Below are 17,301 nucleotides of genomic sequence, written 5' to 3'. Positions count from 1 at the left end.
CAAGATCAACTTTATACCTGGGCTGCAGTTAGTCAACCCACACACTCGTTGGACTATTCAGAAGGGCAGTTTCCTAGGCGAGTTCCATCCATGGGGCCACCATCCAAACCTCCCGATGAGGAACACAGGCTCGAGGATGCTGAAACAGGTAACCGTTTCCTTTGTCTTCAGAGATAACTGGAAGAGGCAAGATAGAGAGAGATAAGTTTTATTAAATCTTAGTTTTAAGTAATCTTTTATTTTTAATTGCATGGCATTCAGATATAATCTTCAAAAAGTTTTTACTTTGGGGTCTTTTCTCTCTTTGTTCCTTTTGTTGTCTTATTTTGTGTTATTGGCTGGGAAGGTAGCGTGAGATCAGCCTCAGGTTTATTTGGAGGAGTTCAGCAGGATGATGACCCCAAGCCTGGTTTTAAGAAAACACTTTATATTTGTCATACAGACATGAGAACCATATTTGTGTAACAATGCTTTATGGAATATGGTTGTTTTCTCCTTTTTTTCCCCCTTCTTCTTCTTCTTTTTTTTTTTTTTTTTTGGACAAGGTCTTTCTCTGTCACCCAGGCTAGAGTGCAGTGGAGCATGACTCGCTGCAGTCTCAACTTCCCTGGCTTAAGCGATTCTCCCAACTGAGCCTACCAAGTAGCTGGGACCCCAGCCATACACCACCACGTCCAGCTAATTTTTTTGTAGAGCCAGAGTCTCACTCTGTTGCCTAGGCTGATCCAGACTCCTGGGCTCGAGCAGTTCTCCTACCTCGGTCTCCTAAAGTGCTGGAATTACAGGCATGAGCCACCGCACCTGGGCTTTTCTTCATTTTGTTGTAATAAATTCCCAGCTTCCTCCTGGTGGACTGACCAGGCATAAATATTGATTTCTGAAGCATGAGTGAGGAGTAAGTAGAAGAGCATCATTGCTCTTCATAGATTTCTCCTCCACCAGATTTTCCTAAATGGTAACATAGATATTAGAGTTAAGAATTTTGATTTTTTTTTCTCATTGTCTCATAGAGAGGAAGACAGTCATTAGAAAGTTATTTTGGATGCATAGTAGAAGAGCATAACTTAAAAGCATGGAGCTTGGGCTCTGCCAACTTATTAGCTTTGTAATCTTAGGCAAATTTCCTAACAACTGTATTCAGTTTTCTCATCTGTAAAATGGTGATGAGCATAGCATGTACTGTGTAGGGCTGTTATGAGAATTATAGGCATTTATATGAAGCATTAGAATGTAGAATGCAGTGCCTAGCTCCGTGTATTTAATATTATTTATTACAATTATTATCATTGTTTCATGTCATTGCCTTATTCATGAGGTCCCTTTCAACCGACAATGACCAACAATGTAAAAGGTTTTATTCCAGTCCCCCCCGCAAAGTTCTGCACTTGCCTCCCATTTTCATCCCAGTCTCTGGAGGAATGTATTTGCGCTTTTTTCTTTCCACTGATGCACTGAAATGAGGGCCCACGCTTGACCTTGAATCTCCCTTTTGAGATGTCCAGTGCTTTTGAAACACTGCTTGATATTCACTAGGTGGGCTGTACTCCCTGAAATGAACAACAAATGAGAGAGAGGGTGTAGGAAGTGTTGTTCCAGGTTACTGGACATCGTAACACTTAGAGAGAACAGTTTCTCAAAGGTCAAGGCAGACTTCCTTTAAGCAAAGATCTTCAGAGATCAGAGACCTCTAACATGACAGCACCTGAAAATCAAGCAAGTAAAAGGACTTTTAGTTTTCAAAGGAAAACACACAATTAAAAGTATTGATCCCATTTTCTACACTACTCTATTTATGATAACATTTATTGATACAAAATACTTAGGGGTAGATGTAGTTGAATTAATCAGTTGCATGGAGAGCCCTTTTATCCCGTGTTTTGCATCATTGATTGGGTGATATTTTCATGTTTTCTGTTCCCTACTGTATCATTCTCAACTTTTCTAACTGAAACATTTATATGATATTCTTAAATTTTAGGGAACTTTATAAAACATTATGAAACATTTTATGTTGCTGGTGTATATACTGGTGGAGCACTTGACTCGAAGTTAATTGAATGTGATAACCTGAATTTTAGTTTGGTAAAAGATGATAGTTGGAATTGATACCAGGAAGTTTGTCACCTGGTTTTTGCTTCATGATTTGATGTAGCTTGCAAAATGCTAGAGCAAGTGATTTTTAATGAAATAACTTGTCTCCTTTTTATAAATGCATTCTTGAAGAGGATGATGGAGGTAAGAAGTAATTTAACTTAGTGACTTATTTTTCTCTTGTTGATCTATAAACCCCAGCAGTCATATAGCATTTTTTCATCAGAGTGATCTAATGGGTCTTTCTAAACTTCTTCTGTTGTGACTCCCTGACGTAAATTTGGAGAGACACTTCCATGAGACAGCCTCATTCCCAGAACCATACCACACTCTCTTCTAATCAGTCAGTTGTAAGAGTGGGAATGTCAGTATCATAGGTAACCTTTGCCTACAGTCTCATGTTTTACATCAATCACAAAGTTTGATAATATAATTATTAATAGTAATGATCTATTTGTAGTTAACTGATAGGTGCACATTCTTCTGTAGTGACATCTTGGTTAAATCCACTGTATATAACACATGACCCCTTTCTTTCTTTTTTTTTTTTTTTTATGGATTCTTACTCTGTCACCCAGGCTACAGTGTAATGGCGCAATCTCGGCTCACTGCAACCTCCGCCTCCTGAGTTCAAGTGATTCTCCTGCCTCAGCCTCCGGAGTAGCTGGGATTACATGCACCCACCACCAAGCCAAGCTAATTTTTGTATTTTTAGTAGAGACAGGGTTTCACCATGTTAGCTAAGCTGCTCTCGAATTCCTGACCTCAAGTGATCTGCCCGCCTCTGCCTCCCAAAGTGCTGGGATTACAGGCATGAGCCACTGTGCCCGGGTGACCCCTTTCTATTTTAATTCAAAGTGAAAGAGTTCAGTGACATTTTCTGAAGAAGAAAGACTTGCAGGTCTAGCTTAGAAAATTGAGGACTTTTTTTTTTTTTCCTGCGTGCTTCGTTTGTTGTTTTTTTCAGCTCATTTTTTGTTGTTGTTTGTTTGTTTTTGGAGTCTCACTCCGTCGCCCAGGCTGGAGTGCAATGGCATGATCTCTGCTCACTGCAACCACCGTCTCCCGGGTTCAAGTGATTTTCCCGCCTCAGCCTCCCAAAGGGATGGGATTACAGGCACCCACCATCATGCCCAGCTAATTTTTGTATTTTTGTAGAGACGGGGTTTCACCATGTTGGCCCAGCTAGTCTTGAACTCCTGACCTCAGGTGATCCACCCCCCTTGGCCTCCCAAAGTGCTGGGATTACAGGCGTGAGCCACTGCGCTGGGCCTTTTTTCCAGCTCTTAAAATGGGTTACCCAATTCACATGTCCAGCTAGTTCAGATTTGTGGTACTCTGTCTTCTGCCTTTTTCATGTATCTCACTTTAACTGCATAGGGGGCATCTCACTTTAACTTTTTCATGATCTGTTCTGTGAAAGATGGTGTTTTCCTCCTTTATGGATTGGTGAAGGAACCGCCCCTTCTTTGTATGAATTGGAAGGGCTGAGGCCATGGTGAGGTCTTGGTGCCTCTTCTCACCAGTGAGTTGCAGGTTCCTGGCAGTCCTTTGTTCTCATCCTGGCTCCCTCTGCAGTTGGCATTGTCTCCACAGATGGGCCTAAAGTGTTAACATTGACCTTTTGAAGTCTGCAGAACACCCCTGAAGGATAAGACTGGCTGGGAAAAAAGGAAGTAATGTGCTTCCCATGTTGGTGGCATTAAACAAATAAAGAACCCAAACCAGTTGGTGGCAAAAACACTGATACAAAGAAACCCTTTCTATTTATCATTTTCTCTTTATCTTCTCCCTCAGTTTCCCTTGGCTATACACAGCAGTCTCCCACCCATCCATGGCTGTTTCCCACTCATGGACCCTTTTCTGGAGTCCCATGGCATCCTATTCATCTCTCTGTCATCTGAATGCTTTACGTATTGAATTTTTCTGTTTATACATATACATGTCTTCCCCATCAGCTTTCAGAATTTCAAGACTTTCTGGCACATAGTATGTACTTAAATATTTGAGTGAATGATGAAATTCTTTTGCTGGAAAAGATCTAAATAAACATCTACTTAGCACATTAATGCAAGATTTGAGGGAGAGTTTTGTATGGGCTAAAACAGTTCTTGGACCAATTTAGGGGCTCAATACCAAGTTTCAAAGGTCATTCAATAGATTTGAACAACATCAAATAATTAACTTGAGTTTTCAAATTCATGGAGAACCTGGAGCAGGAGCAAGGTGTGTAGATGTGAATAGGGACTTGATCATTGTCGTTTCCTCTGTGGAAAATTAAATCCCTTCCCTTTCTTTGAAAATGTGAATGGCTGAGAGGAAACAGAGAACTGACTTTTTAGAAAGGCAATCAAGGCACAGAAAATCCTAGAAGAAAATATATGGAAGAGGATCTGGTAGAAACATGGTAGCTGACTTCCTACTGCAAGGAATAAAAGAAAAGAAAGAAACAAAGAACCATGGCAGAAGATTTTCATGTGAAAATCCTTTAAAATGCAGTTGTGCACTGGCTGAATACATTGTAATTCACCTTTGTTCCAAAAAAAGATTTGAGCAGCTTATAAATATGTAAAATGTACAAAAGGATCATAAAGGAATATAGATCAAACGAAAAGGAATTTAGGATGGAACAATAAAATGAAGCTGAGATAAGACAGCCAAGTGAAATGTATCTCCTAAGGATGTGCCATTTTTAAAGGTAATTGGAAATTTAGCCCTCAGGTGCAAAGCAGAAAGGGGAATGTGAGTGTCTTCCTCAGTGTCCAAGAGATTGAAAACACAGTCACTCACAGAAGCACAACTAATATCCCAAAGAAGTGTCTCTAATTGTTCCTAAGAGAAGAAGTTCTGTGCCGTGCAATGTCAATACAACTCATTTCTTTTCTTTCTTTTTTCTTTTTTTGAGACAGGGTTTAACTCTGTCACCCAGGCTGGTGTATAGTGGCATGATCCCGGCCCACTGTAGCCTTCACCACCCGAGCTCAAGTGATCCTTCCACCTCGGCCTCCCAAAGTGCTGGGATTACAGGTGTGAGCTACCACTCCCAGCTAATTTTTAAAATTTTTTGTAGATATGAGGTTTTGTCATGTAGCTCAGGCTGGTGTTGAACTCTGGGCTTAAGTGATCCTCCCACCTTGGCCTCCCAAAGTGCTGGGATTACAGACATGAGCCACCATGCCTGGTCCATTCCTGTGTTTTGTTCAAATGTTTTAACATAAGTTCGGTTGAGATAATGCAGAAATTCTATAAGGGACCAGGGGAGACTTGGTAGTATTCTATCTCTCTGAGCCCCTCACTTAATCAAGGAATAAAATGTACTGTAATAGACTGACTGTGTCTCCCAAAAATAATTACACATTTTCAACATGTAAATATATAATATAATATATATATTATATGATTAGGTTATGATTATATAATATATATAAATTGAATATATATTATATATTGAATTAGATAATATATTGAATATTATATATTACATAGTATGTGCATGCATGTGTGTGTATACATACATGTATATATATATACACACACACACACGCCTACATATAGTTTTCATAAAATTGGCCTTGATTTTCTCCTGCGCTAACTAGAGCCTAGGTGTGTCTGTATTTTGTTGACAATGAGAGGCAGAGCCTCAGTACTGTTAAATAATCAAATAAGCAGATCATGGAATTGGCCTCATTTAGGAAAGTTCAGGTATTTAACCTCATCTTCATTTGTGGAAAGACATGGTATATCAGAATTAAAAACATCTTGCATTTATTAGGCAGCCAATCATAAGTCATGCTATTTAAATGAAGTTTAATGAATTCTGTTTCAGTTAAATTGACTGGATTTGAATCAAACTGGTATATACCATTAAAGAAGCTATAATATAATAATTTTATATAGCTGCATTTTAACTTAAAATGTCTAACTGTTTAGAGACTACTTCATTCATTTTTAGAAGGCATATTTTGTATGTATATTTTAAAGGGCGGTTTATTTTCCATTCTTAGCTGAGAGGCATATCCCGCTCATTGTCTTACTGTCTTCTCTCTGTAAATACACAGCTCATCCAAGTATGTTTTGTTTCGTGAGTGAAAGGCTTATTTTGTGATGGTAAAGAGGTCAGTCCTGAAACATTTGGAGTCCATAGGGAGTCCAGAATTTTAGATTATGCTCGGAATTTTGAGGTAACTTTGTAAAATGGAATATTTAACTTTTTTTTTTTTTTTGAGACTCGCTCTGTCGCCGAGGCTGGAGTGCAGTGGCGCGATCTCGGCTCACTGCAAGCTCGGCCTCCTGGGTTCAAGTGATTCTCCTGCGTCAGCCTCCCGAGTAGCTGGGACTACAGGTGCCCACCACCAGGCCGGCTCATTTTTGTATTTTTAGTAGAGACGGGGTTTCACCGTATTGGCCTGACCTTGTGATCTGCCCGCCTCGGCCTCCCGAAGTGCTGGGATTACAGATGTGAGCCACTGCGCCCGGCCTGATTTTTTTTTTTTTTTTTAAAGAACATTCTGGTTTCTTAATTTTAAGGATGGGTGAAGGAGGTGGCCATTTTAAATGTACCCTTGAGAGCTCTCTCACCGGATTACTCTTTGAATATAATAACCATTCTAGTGATGAATATTCGATGGAGATGATCAGTCTGTCCTAGAGCTGGGTTTAAGGCAATTCCTGAAAGTGCCCTGGATCCTGGGAGGAGGAGAGTGTTGGGAACGTGGGAGGCGGGAGTTCCGGGAGTGATCACTTTCATTTAGGGAGCTCTATGAAAGTTGGAACTAAGCTGATATCTCAGATGCACCTATCTAGTGACTCCACTCTTCAGCCATTACTGGTACATCAATTTCTCTCCGCTCCCTAAAGGACACTTTCGCCATTTTTCATGTTTCCCTTCACTTTCTCCCTCCTATACTTTCTCCTTCTCTTTCTTTTATTCTGTGTTGTTTTCTTTTTCCTTATCATGTATTTTTCTCTCCTCTCCCAGTGGTTCTCATTTATTTTCCCTTTATTTCTCAGTGAAGTCATTCTGTACATGTCTTTCATCTTAAAATCTTGACCCTCTAGAACTCCTATTTTCCAGTTTATGATTTTGAAGACAGCATTTCAACATGCAAATTTCTCTTCTATGTTTTAACACACAGATTCAAACAAATAAAAACTATAGTGAAAGGGATGGGATTGGGAGAATGAATTCAGTTCAGGTAACCATTGAATTAGACAGAGAGGAGCTGAGAGTTTGGGTGTAGGTGTGCAGAATATTTTGCTGATGCATCTTTCTAATGTGGTTTTCTAAGTACGTTTTTCTGATAAACTGCACTTGTTCTTTACAATCAGAGCCCAGAAGTTTACTTTTTGGGTCCAGTTACCGGGTCAAGGACTATAGAACAAAGCTAGAAAGCATTTTATGCATTCCTAATGTAAAGAACTCTTCGTGTACCACCAGGAGAGCCTTTAGGCTCTTGTGGCACGATCTAAATAGAAGAGGAAGAGAGACTTTTCCCCACTGGTACAAAGCCAAGACTTGTCTTGAGTCTATTGTGTTTGGGAGGATTTGGAAGTGACGAAAAACAATAGAAAATGAGAGCGTTCTGGAGTTTGGATTTGCTTTAATATTAACTGTTAACTAGCTTTGCTGTTAAAGATCTTTATTAAAATTTGGCTAACTCTGGTGTTAAGTTCAGAGTAGAGATTTGTCAATATAAGAGAAAAGAATCCCTTTTTGATTAGCTCAATGATATGCTATATTTATCTGGGAAAATGGTTGTATTTTAAGGCCAGTTGTTTATTGCCACTGTGACACTTACTGGTAAGTGACTGCATCATGCTATTCTCAATGATTTTTGTTTTAAAATATATACTCCTAGCTGAGATTCAGAAAATAGCTAAAGGCAAGGCAATATCTATATTGTCTCTTGTAAAATCCTTACTCTCTCTTTCTCTGCCCAGGATACCCCACTTTTCCTGGTGGAACCCACTTTCATGTTCTCATCATTGTTTTGATCTTTCATTTATTCTTTCATTCACTCCTACAATTACTCAACAAATATTTTAAGCACCTACTAAGTACCAGGCACTATTTGGATGTGGGGGACACAACAAGAGGAAAAACTGACAAAAATTCTTGCTTTCACAGAGTTTATGTTCTAGTGGAATAAGAGGTATAAATAAGTAGGCAACCAAGTGCATTATGGAGTATATGGTGTGATGATCCAGGTTACGAAGAAAGTAAGGGTGAGTGTGTGGTGAGTGCCAAGGACTGGGTGGGGTCGCTGCTTGAGCAAAGCCCCGAAGGAAGCAGCCACAGAGTGGGGCTTGCAGATTTTGGGAAGAAGAGTAAGTGCAGTGCTCTGGGCAGAGGCAGTAGCCACTGTGGCTTTGGCAGCCCTATGGAAGAAGCATGACTGGTGTGTGACAAGACAAGCAAGCTGGCCAGGGTGGCTGGCCTGGTGAGCAAGTTGGGACAGATGGAGGTGGGTAGAGAGGCTAGGGAGTAACAGTAGTTGAAACCAGGCCTTGTGGGTCCCTGTGGAGACAGATTCTCAGCTGAGTGAAATGAAAACTTTCATTGTAGCTTAACAGTATGTTATGCTGTTTAAATACTAAATGCCTTTTATTTTTCTGTAGCATTGTCACATATATCAGCTACCATGTGGCTAAATGGGAAATGTCAAAATGACCATAAAGAGTGACTGCTGGCCGAGCACGGTGGTTCATGCCTGTAATCCCAGCACTTTGGGAGGCCAAGGCGGGTGGATCACGAGGTCAGGAGTTCGAGACCAGCCTGGCCAACATGGTGAAACCCCGTCTGTACCAAAAAAAAAATAAAAAATTAGCTGGGTGTGGTGGCGGGTGCCTGTAATCCCAGCTATTCGGGAGGCTGAGACAGGAGAATCGCTTGAACCCAGGAGGCGGAGGTTGCAGTGAGCCAAGATCACGCCGTTGCACTCCAGCCTGGGTGAAAGAGCGAAACTCCATCTCAAAAAAAAAAAAAAAAAAAAAAAGAAAAGAAAAGAAAAAAACAAAACCAAAAACAGTGACTGCTGTACCTCGTGTCCAGGGTCTGGTCTGCATGCCAGTCAGGGGTGCACCGCGACAGTCAGGAGATATAAACTCTCGTCTTCACCTTGCCAACAACCACTTGCGTTATGGGCTTTGAATTTCTCATCTGAAAGGTGCCTCTAGAGGATGGATGATGAGATTAGTGGTGTTTCAGGCTCTGATTCATGGAGCACGAGGAATTCCTTGAAGGCCCTTTCATTTTTATTTTTATCCTAAAGGCCCTTTTATTTTTAAATTTGCACGCAAGCTTCACTTAGAAGAAAGTGCCCTCTCGCTTACGAAAACAAATCCCTGACTTGGTTATGCCTTAGGTCTTCTTAGAATGATGAATTTGCAGTCTCATAGAATCTCAGATGACATGAGGACTAAAAGAGAAAAACCGGTTCAGAATCCCTTCTTACTCAGTGTCTCTTGGTGACAGTGTTCGTTATCTCTCGTTGAAATCAAGGAGCAATTTGACAACAGTTAGATGAGGCTTTTGGGCTCCCATCCTTCAACCTTGGTGAGGTGGCTTCTATCGTGATACAGACTTCAGCTAAGTGAATAATATAATCTGTGAAAGTCTTAGAAGGACTTTCTGGCACAATTTAGAAACTAGCAATTGAGACAAATAAGAATAGTTGATATATAGAGAAGGGCATAGGAATATCCCAATTTTTAAAAATGACATGAGCATTCTCATTGTATGTATTATATATACTGAAAAGTAGTCATATCCTAATAACCCAGTTATATAATTGGAAGAGAGACTGGATGTTTTTTGGTACTTATGGTTAATGATATATTTTAGTGAAAGTTTTATTTTCTGATTGAAGAAATGGGAAAATTGTCCTTTAAGATACTGACTGTGTGCTTCCTTTCCAATCTAGAATCTCAATCTGCTGTTTCCGAAACTCCCCAAAAACGCTCAGATGCTGTCCAGAAGGTAAGATGATCTTATTAGGATGTCAGATTCCCATCTGTCTTATTTGTCTTAAGATTGTGACAGACTCTGCGATTTATCTTTCCATCTGCCCGGCTGGCTAGGATGCCCTTGTTTTCCCTAAGTCTGCAGCGGAATCCAGTCAGGCAGAAGGGGATGTTTTCTTCCATTTATATTTTGCATAGAAAATCAGCCTTGAAGTGGAACTGAGTACAAGCTTTTCAGAAACTGTTTTATTCTATATCCAGCCAAAGAGTTGGGCCCAATAACAGCTGGCTCCAGCAGGAAACGGTGGCCACTCCAGGGAGAAGTCTGCGAGATGTGCCTGCTCAAATAGTCCCATGGCTATGATCTTTAAAAAAAAAATCTGTCAGAGCTTTCCTAAAGTCAAATAAGATTCTTATTACTTTGGTGGATGAAACATTAATTAGTATCTGTTTAATTCCCAGGAAACTTTTTTTTTTCTGTTACTGTATTAGTGCGTTTTCACACTGCTGATAAGGGTGTACCCGAGAATGGGCAATTTACAAAAGAAAGAGGCTTATTGGACTTACACTTCCACATGGCTGGGGAGTCCTCACAAGTTCATGGCGGAAGGCAGGGAGAAGCAAATCACATCTTACGTGGATGGCAGAAGGCAAAAAAGAGCTTGTGCAGAGAAACTCCCATTTTTAAAACCGTTAGATCTCGTGAGGCCCATTCACTATCATGAGAAGAGCGTGGGAAAGACCAGCCCCCATGATTCAGTCATCTCCCACCAGGTCCCTCCCACAACATGTGGGAATTATGGGAGCTACAAGATGAGATTTGGGTGGAGACACAGAGCCAAACCATATCAGTTACCAAAGAAGCCAAATTTTGTGGGTTTTTTTTTTCTTACACTAAAATGCAAGCTATGCTAAAATGGATTTCTTATTAAAAAAAAAAACTGCAAGAAAGGAAACGTGTATGGAATAGTAATTGTGGATAGCAATTGCTCTTTTGGATATAAAACCATTGCTTACAAACCAATTTACATTTTCACCCAACTATGCTTTTGTCAGTAACTTAGTATTAGAAATGAACAGTAAAAAGATGTGTTCTGTTCTGTTGGTGGTCTAGGAGAAAATGAAGAGACACATACTTGGGTTTTACACCCGGATCTATTTCTGATTAGTGTGATGACAACAAGCTTAGATTACCTGGGTCATAGGGTTCTTCTCTGTAAAATTAAATTATTGCTGATCTCTGAGAACTCATCAAATAACTTCCCTTTAGAAAAGAATCCCTGTGTTATACATGAAAGTTGTGCTCCCCCTGGAGGATAAATTGGGGTATAACATTGGTTGAAAACAGCACCTGGGTGCTTTTCAAAAATGCGGCTAGGTTAGCTATCCTTAAGGACAGGTCATTGAAAAAGCAAGTTTTTCCAGCTTATTGTTATGGGAGCAGAGGGCTACATCAACTTGGTGGCACTTGGAGAGGCATGGTGGGCTCAACTGATGGTTCCTTAATTATCTGCAATGATTAGCCCACAGCAAATAAGATAAAGAAAGGTAAAAAGAAATAGTAAAGTCAGCAGTTATTAAGAAAGATAGTACCCTCAAATCTTCCCTCACTTTTTAAGCCTTTTTTTGGTGTGGAAAGCATGGCTAAATTGTGATTTAAAGGAATACATTAAGTTTTTCTAAATTCTTATGTTCAGGACGTATATGAATCAATTGTTACATACGATAATGTCAAAGAGAACCTGAACAGGAAGTATTTGATAATATCAACAATGATAAAACATGTACAGCATTGCTTTCTATATTATGCTGTTTCAAGATACATATTCATGTGTGTAACATTATAGTGTTTTTCCTGAGCGATGGACCATGGTAAAATATATTGCAATAAGCAGAAAACCTAATGGAGTAGGTTATTTAAAAACACTTGATTTTACAACTTGAAGACTCAAGGGTGAAATAGATTGAATAAATGTTACATCTTATCCTTGTTGACAGTGAAGTGTCTGGAAGTCAGGAAAATTAATTGAGAGGGAACAATATTTGGAAGCAATCGATTTTAAGCACCCGACAATGACATCACTTACTTTTGGAATCATTAGCTCTTTGTCATACATTTATTTTATGGGCTGATTCTTTTCTTAGATGATATGGATATGTTTCATGACAGGCTAAAGTAACTGGCCATAAAGGGGATACAGAAAACTCAAATTAATTGTCAACCTACTGCATACCTGTTCTTTCACTCTGTTACCTTAAGAAATCCTCACAATAATCCTTTAAAGTAACTATTATAATGCGCATTTAACTGCTAAAGAAAATGATTATACGAGTTAAAATAACTTGCATCAGATCACAAACTTGATAAAGGGTAGGCCTACTATTTGAGTATAGATCTGTTTGATTTTATACTTATACTATGATAAAAATTATACTTTTACATGGGTAATCACCCTATGCCAAAATCGTCAGATGAATGAGATTCTAAATTTATTTTATTATATTTAAACTATACCATGTATGAGTTAGATGTCCAGATACATTATAGAGGCAAATAGGTATATTAGTTCACTTATACGTTTTGAAGTTTTACTAGAACTTTGATGTGCTAAGTTGTGTTAATTTTACTAACTTTAGTGCTTTGTTATTATGTAAAAAAAATTATTTTTCATGGAAAGTCCTTGCTTTTTCCTTCTTAGTCGCTAGATGGCAGTTCTGTATCTCTAAATACAGCTGGAAATGAGAGGTTTGAAGGCAGTTTTCTCAGTATGAATGATGAACCTAAGAGATTTTTCTGGTCCATCAGCGTCGCCTGTGTTCTTCTGTGGTCGTAACGTGAGATCCCCAGGACTGCTTAGTCAGAGGCTTGCAGCCGAGTTGGAAAGCATCCTCTCTAAGTTATTCTTCAGATGTGTGTTCAGACACCTGTTCTCTCAATCTGAGCACATTGGAATTTATTGAATGAGTTTTGACTTTTACTCTTTCTGTAGTTAATAATTCTGAGAGTGCAATATCCCTAGAAAAAACACATGACTCATAAAGCCTTTCCTCAACTCACAGGAGTAGAAGGCTGTGGTGTTGCCAGAGAGTCTGATGCTTAAAGCAAATACAGCTGGCACTCAAGTGAAAAGAACGGACTGTAGCTACTCCTTGAATGCTTTTATTGATGACCCTGTGGAATTAGGTTTTCAAATAAAATTACATTCTTGAGACCTCACTTACTGATTATTTTAATTTCAAGTAATATGCTCTGAAAATCTGCTCTATCTGAAGAATTATGTCATAAAACTGAAACGCGACTGTCTTTTGATTCTGTTTATTAAAATCTTTGGCATTTGAAATATTTAAACTGTAAAGCCTTTTATACTCTGTAGTATATAATAGCTTAGTGTCAATTATTTTATCTAAGAACATTTGCTTCTAAGTTAAAGATTGGTGTATGGTAACATGCTTCACCTGGTAGCCACCTAGTTTCTAACTTTTTGCTTTTGAAATTATATATACAATTTTTGTTTCAAAGCATTTTTCTAAAACTCTTGGTATCTTTCTAATGTACATGGACTAGCTGGAAAGGAAATAGAATAACAGTTTGATTTTTAAAAACTCTAGCTTTGGGTAAGAATTGAAAATAACAGGTAATTGAAAGTCAGGTCTTTGCACATTATAATATTTATCATTTATCAATAGTCACGTCTATTACAAAGTGCTAGACAATAAAAAGGAATTAGACGATATCAGCACTGTCTTCCCCCATATGTTGTATGATCTATATGCAAATAAATTCTCAAGTGTCAGAAAAACGCTTTGCTCTGATCAGCCCTGCCGAGTCCCCTCATTGCCCAATCTAACTGCAAATTTATTTGAAGAAGTAAATATTTTTTTACTGGATCTCCTTAAAGTATCTGTTATAGTACTCTTTATGCAATGGCCACTCAGTTCCATTAGTTTCAGAAATAATTTAGGAACAAGTCAAGGAAACAGGTGGAGTAATGTGGAGTAGCCTTGTGGATGGTCTTGGTTACTCAGAAGCAAAGTTTGAAGAGCAAAAGAAGCATTGGTCAGATCAAAAGAAAGTGGAGTAAAAGTGATTCTGAAGAAATAATGCTGGAGACTTAATAAAACAAGCCATTTGAATTGGGGTAGAATGTCTTAGACATATAGAAAGTTTTGAAAGAAACATTGTTGAGTATGAGGTCTTTCTCAACTCCAAGGCAAAAGGTAATATGAATTTGCGAAGTAATTGGAAACCAACAAAACAATAACCCACAAGACAAGTAAATAACTAAAATAAGGCGGAGTAAGAAATACAAGTCTTAAAGGAGATAGAGAGAGAGATACTTGGGTCTGAAACCATGAGTTAGTCATCCTTGAAGTCTTCCTCAGTGTCTAATCATTCTTAGGTCCTCAATAAATAGTTTAACCACTAAATACTCTGACCTAATGAGTCTGGGAAGGGGCAAGTGAGAGATGGTTAGGAAGGGAAGAGAAGACAGGATACCCTTAGGGCAGTGCTGACATTGAAGATAGGTAACATTTTGAAAGGTATTTACCATACTATGTTAAGAGAAAGAAAGGATTTTTTTTTTTTTTTGGTGTGGGAATAATTTTTATTCTGTAGAAACTCCAAGGAGCTCAGAGAAAAATATAGACGTTTTAGCTTAGAAATAATCATAAAAGAAACTCTTCTATGAGTTTTAAGAATGAAAACCAGCTAACATCTGGAAAGCAGTTAGAACTTGAGATGAGAATGTGAAGAAATAATTGGATGTCACAGATTGTTTTTGTTTTTCCTTGGGGTGGTCAGGCTTGGGGGTGAAATGAAGTAATATCTTTGCTCTATTGAGTTTTAGATGGTGTAAAACTAGTTTGCACTATGCAACATTATTAATGGCCTGTGGAGAAAGGCAAACAGTCCAAGCAGCTAATCCAATGGGGGTCGTGGAGCTGATAAAATTTCTCTGCTTATAAAGGAGGCTTGTCCTTTATTGAACATCTGCTGACCTACTGTGTGCAAGGTATTTGTGGTAGATATTGAAGGAAATACGAAGAATTATAAGACAAAATCTTGGGTATTAAGAAGCAGACAGTTAGAAGAACATACCTCTTTCACGTACATGAAATGATTTGCGAGATGCAATGTAATTCTGCCAAGATAAACTTAACAAAAAGGGTGAAGGTTGTTGAGAGACTACAATTAAGGGCAATTTCTTAGGAAGGGTGAAATTTAGATCAAATCGTTATCTTTGGATAGATGGAGGGAAGAAGAGTGAGTATTTCAGATCAGAGAAGAGAGTAAAGGTAGAAAATTGGAAGTGAACATGGCATTGGGTGTGGGGCCAGGGAGAAGCGCAATAGTCCAGGTGACGTGAGAGGCAGCTCAGCTGGCAGCTGCCCTGGAGACCCAGGTTTTGCTTTCCTTCTCCCGGGCCTCCTTGGCCTGCAGCCTGACAGTGCCTTAACCCAGAGCCCAGTCTTATCTGGATTACTGCAATATTCTCCCGATGGGTCTCTCTGCTTCCAGTCTTAACCCTTCTAATCTCTCCTCCACAATGCCTCCAGAGTTATCTTTCTAAAATCCAAATTTGCTAATGTCTGATATCTGCTTAGACTCATCCAGTGACTGCTCATAGCATTTGAGAAAATGTTCAGACTCCTGAGTTTGACACATGGGGTTTTCCCTTGCCATCCTCAGTCTTCAGCGTTATCACTCACTATTTCCTGTATGATTGGCTGGCTTGTTCCAACCCTAAAAAATACACTAGTTTTTTTGTTTTGTTTTGTTTTGTTTTTGTTCGTTTTTTGTTGTTGTTGTTGTTTTTTTAATCTTTAGGGTCCTTCATATCTGTCTTATACATATGTTTCTTCTGCACTCCTCTTCCCTTTTTAAAAATCTACTTCTATTTTTTAATCTAAATTTGTCTAAACTTGACTTTGTTCTAGACACTGGACTTGAGAAGACTCAGTCTAGGGTGCATTTCGGGAGTGGTAGAACATTTGCTTATATTCATACCATAGTGGTTGAGGATCTGGGCTTTGGACCAGTTTTCCTGGGCACAAATCCCAGTTATTCCACTTTTAACTGGGGAACTGTCAAAGATGAACAAAGTCAGACATTAGTTAAAATGGTAAAGACAGATTTTATATCAGTGGCAACTATTGCGCTAGGGAGGAGTCCAGCGTGAACTAAACTCAACTTTGATTTGTACAGAGGTGACCAAGCATTTTAAAGGGAGAATAAAGGAATAGGGAGAAGGGTGAGTGGAGGCTCAGGAGACTCAGAAGTGAAAAACTGCAAAGGGTTCATTAGTGTAAATGAGATTAGGCCAGCTGTGTCTGCTAACTGGCAGTTATAAGTTAGGAGTCTGTCCTCTGCCAGAGACTAGGAAAGAGGCCCCATCCTCAGGTGAAGGCTGAAACAGTAAGTTTTTTTGGCAGCCTTGAGTTTCCTTAGGCAGTAATTTAAAGAGTGGTAGGATTATCTTTGGGATGCAGCCTTTAGCTGGTAGAAACTATGTTAATGTTTGCTCAAGTCTTTACAGGCCAAGACTAAGGCCTAGTTGAGAAGAGGGCTCAGAGGAGCCTGGCTAGAGCTTGATCAAGGAGAGAATCTTTGTTAGAATTTAGGAATAGCATTTTACCTGTGTGCCTTAGTTTTCTCATCTATAAAATGGGTATAATAAGAATTCCTATCTCTACATTTTTTTTGTGAGTTTTAAATATATTTATGTAAAATGCTTTGGAGGAGTTCCTGGCACTCAAAATGTTAGCTCTTTATCATTATTGTTGTTATAGTTGAGCAATACTCTGGTTTTGAAGGTTGCTTTCATTGCATAGGTGGTCTTCATTATTCTTGGATTTGCGTGTATTTGCGAACTCACCTACTTGCTAACATTTATTTGGAGCCCCCAAATCATATTCATATGGTGCTTTCATGGCCAATCACCAACATGCTCCAAGTGGCAAGAAATTTGAGTTGCTTGACATGGACTTTCCCAGCTGATGTTGAATGAGGTGAAGCTCTGCTTTCTTCTTTCAGCTCTCATTCTGTAAATAGGAGTGTTTTCGTGGCTGTTTTTTCACGTTTTTGTGCTTTTTCTTGTTGGTTTTACTGTTCGAAATTGCCTCCAAGCATAGAGCTGCCGTGTTGTCTAATGTTCCTACGTGCAAGAAGGCTGTGATGTGCCTTGTGGCAAAAACACATGTCAGATAAGCTTTGTTCAGGCTTCAGTGATGCTGCTGTTGGCCATA

The 17,301-nt window shown here is 39.0% G+C and overlaps 1 protein-coding gene across 4 annotated transcripts in view; it reads left to right on the top strand.

Moving 5' to 3' along the window:
* FMN2 (formin 2) overlaps positions 1 to 17,301 on the top strand; it is a 389,598-nt gene that overhangs the window by 88,189 nt on the left and 284,108 nt on the right. For 2 of the 4 annotated variants that reach the window (XM_054660802.2, XM_054660798.2), the window contains exons 3-5: positions 1 to 148; positions 2,224 to 2,235; positions 10,014 to 10,069. In XM_054660802.2, coding sequence (XP_054516777.1) covers positions 1 to 148; positions 2,224 to 2,235; positions 10,014 to 10,069 — 216 coding nt within the window. The remainder of the gene's footprint in view (positions 149 to 2,223; positions 2,236 to 10,013; positions 10,070 to 17,301) is intronic. The other 2 variants (XM_054660803.2, XM_016941596.4) reach the window with 1 other exon arrangement.

Source organism: Pan troglodytes, chromosome 1 (assembly GCF_028858775.2).
Source record: "Pan troglodytes isolate AG18354 chromosome 1, NHGRI_mPanTro3-v2.0_pri, whole genome shotgun sequence".
Classification (NCBI taxonomy): Eukaryota; Metazoa; Chordata; class Mammalia; order Primates; family Hominidae; genus Pan; species Pan troglodytes.
This window is presented reverse-complemented; position numbering and strand designations above follow the sequence as displayed.